This window comes from Cynoglossus semilaevis, chromosome 1 (genome assembly GCF_000523025.1).
Source record: "Cynoglossus semilaevis isolate Cse_v1.0 chromosome 1, Cse_v1.0, whole genome shotgun sequence".
In the NCBI taxonomy this organism is placed as follows: Eukaryota; Metazoa; Chordata; class Actinopteri; order Pleuronectiformes; family Cynoglossidae; genus Cynoglossus; species Cynoglossus semilaevis.
In genome coordinates, this window is record NC_024307.1 from 12641628 (window position 1) to 12644777 (window position 3150).

Below are 3150 nucleotides of genomic sequence, written 5' to 3' on the forward strand. Positions count from 1 at the left end.
ACAATAGTGCACCAGAAAAATCCCAAGACACGGTGAATTGTACTGTATTCACCGGAGACAACAGGAAAGTGTTGTTCTGACTCCATCTCGCGCTTGTAAACCCATAATTCTCTTCTTCTACTGCAAGGCATCTGGCTTTTTAGAAAACTGCATAAAGAACTCCAACCTAGGATCTGTAGTCTCTTCCTCAGACCTGACCTGCAGGCTCAGTTGGTTTTATCTATAGTCCTATAATGTTGGTTGTACACATTTATATGTCCTGTGTCTTACAGGCTACGGCATCGGTCTGCCCCAAGGCTCCCCTCTATCACGCAACGTGTCTGAGTTTGTCAGTCGCTACAAGTCTGATGGTTTCATGGACATGCTTCATGACAAATGGTACAAGGTTGTGCCCTGCGGGAAGCGAGTCTTTGCCGTCACCGAGGTAAGTCTGTGGTGAGAGAGTGTGTGTTTGTGTTTGTATCGGGTGTAAAAGCAAAGCTTCTTTGCTGCTGCACTCCCACAAATGAGTTTCCTCCCGGGACAGGATTGCCTGCCAGCCAAGCTCACAGAAGGGCATTTATTCACCTCGCTGACCAGACTTGTAATGTCTGGGTGTCAATACTTGTTTGTGTCTCATATGGGCATCTAAAGGTACTCCAATTGAACTCTTATTTAAATTTCAATTCCAGCAATTTTGAAGAACCTACAATTTGTAAGAGTTGGGTATAAAAGGCCTTTGATTTGGATCAAACTTTCTTTCTTTGAACACCAATGCGCATTTTAAAGGGTTGGCTTTCATCTATTCAATATTGCATTTAGATAGTGACAGCAACAAATCTATCCATCCATCTTTCTAGTCTAATTCCCATGCAAAAATGTCCTGGGTTGGACTCCACATTGAACCCTATTGGTTCAGTCTAGGAGGGCAACTGTGACAACCCCCAGTGAAAGGAAATCAGAAATGTATTCATGGCAACACTTTCTTAATCCAAACAGATTAGTGTGAAATTACTTAATAGTAGGATTAAGTTGTACAACTTTGGTCAGAGTACTTAATAGTGTGACTTTGTTGATCACGTAGGCTTATTAACCAGTCCTGGCTGTGTTGCTACCTCTGCATCATCTCTAAAAACAAAAATATCTAAATCTCTAAGCCATTTCCTCTTAATCCCAATTTGAATTAGAATTTAAAAACAGCAACAGATGTTGTTGTGAGCAAATGAAAAAAACCTCAACTTTATCCCACATCGGGCCATTATTAGCAATTTGTTCCGTAATGAAGTCCAGAAAGTGGGCTATTCTGAACAATGTGGGAATTAGCGCCCTTTGGATTGAGTGCAAGAGGAGGTCAGCATTGTCGCTGATGAATTTTAGTCGAGTCCGCATGGGGCTATTTGCTGAGAAAAGCGGTGCAGAAATGAAGTGGATGAAGGAAACACGATTAGGGAACACTGGAAAAGCTCAACTCTGCGGCTCTTCTGCTTCCTCGGGCCACAGCTACGGCCTCAGTAGAGACAGGCACTGTGCCAGAAAGGACGACTGTGAAATAAATGGGAACAAACTGCTCTTCAATTAACCATCATCTATTTTTTATCGTCCTTAAACTGCTGCTTTGTTGTAATAAGTTTTTCTTTTAACCTTATCTCTTTGTGCTCTCTCTCTTTTCTCTGCCTCACCTCTTATTACCTTTTCTTCCAAAGCATGCCTTTTATTTCCCTGCTCTTTCATCTCTATAGTCTCCATTAAAAAAGACAGAGCTAAGTTATACAACAGCAGTGAAATGCAAGGAACAAATCACATTGACGATGCCGACAATCTAACGTACATTAGGCCTAGAGTGTGACCTTTATCGCTTTGTCCAGTGGTTCCCAAAGTGGGGGATAAGCCCTTATAGGCGCACTGAGCAATTCTACTATGTAGAAAAACAAATATTGTAATATCTTATTATTGTTTACAACAAATAGTCATTTGTGTTAATTAAGTGTTTTAAAGTTTCAAAGCGATAGTTTTCAATCTGCCGACAACAGTTTCATCTGCCAAGACATCGTACGAACTCTGTCTGGGACAGCAACAAAACCTGTGTCACTTGGCCTATGTACAAGTTACAGGAACTGTTTTCATAACTTCAGTGCTTCGCATCTGGCGTTCATTACTGGTCAATTAAGATTTGTCAGCAGATTCCATGCCCAGCTCAAGATAATAAAACAAATAGCCTCACATCCCGGAAGGACTTTGTTTTGAATTACAGAGAAAATTTGTTCATTTATTTTCTAGGTTTTAATTTGTCTTTCACAGTTTGGGTGGACAGCTGCAGTACATCCCAGTAGTCATTAGCTGAAGGCGCTTCCAGTCCGTCACACCATCATCATCATTCATACTTTCATTAATGATTATGACTTATGATCGTCACTAATTAACACAGAGAAAAAAAACCCCACACACAGGGAGAACAAACTAATATTATACAAAAAAAACCCCAAAAAACAGAGACAGACGAAAAAAAAAACAAAAAAAAAAACAGAGACAGACGGTGAGCTAACCACTAATAGTAACCTGGTATATTTAAAGCAGGGTGTGGATTAGATGCAGCTCGGGATTTGGCTAAAGTTACAGTTCTCTGTCCTATTCCAGCGTTTGTGTTTTATTATGACAAGCAGAGGCACATCTGACAACAATACAACCTGACACAGTCACTTGGCCCAATTGGAGACAAACACACGTTGTCAACGAGTAAAGGAACGCTGCCTCTTCTACGACATCAGAAGCGTCAAGTCTCCCGTTTGCCGATAATTAAAAAAAATTAAAAATTCAAAGAACACCAATGTCTTGTTTCGTCCTTCTCCCGACTCGTGTGACATCATCATTTATCTTCTACTTCACACCAGAGGACACACAGCACACGCTTGAAATGTGAATGTCATCCTGCTAAAGAGAAATCTTGGATAAATTTGACTGAAACCCAGAATCAGCTTTCTAACTAATGTCACTGTCTCTGAACTTGTCTTTCGTTCTCAGACTCTCCAGATGGGCATCCAGCACTTTTCCGGCCTGTTTGTGCTGCTGTGTATGGGCGTGGGTGGAGCCCTGCTGACACTGGCCGGGGAACACACATTTTATCACCTGGTCCTGCCTCGCCTGCGTCGAACCCACACACTGCGGTACTGGCTG

General features: G+C 41.6%; 1 protein-coding gene across 1 annotated transcript in view; it reads left to right on the top strand.

Annotated features, from left to right (window-relative positions):
- The window catches only part of LOC103379839 (glutamate receptor ionotropic, NMDA 3B-like), a 45309-nt gene that overhangs the window by 41669 nt on the left and 490 nt on the right, over nucleotides 1-3150 (top strand). Inside the window, exons 9-10 of the mRNA XM_025060015.1 lie at nucleotides 273-424; nucleotides 2998-3146. Of these exons, the coding sequence (XP_024915783.1) occupies nucleotides 273-424; nucleotides 2998-3146 (301 nt within the window). The remainder of the gene's footprint in view (nucleotides 1-272; nucleotides 425-2997; nucleotides 3147-3150) is intronic.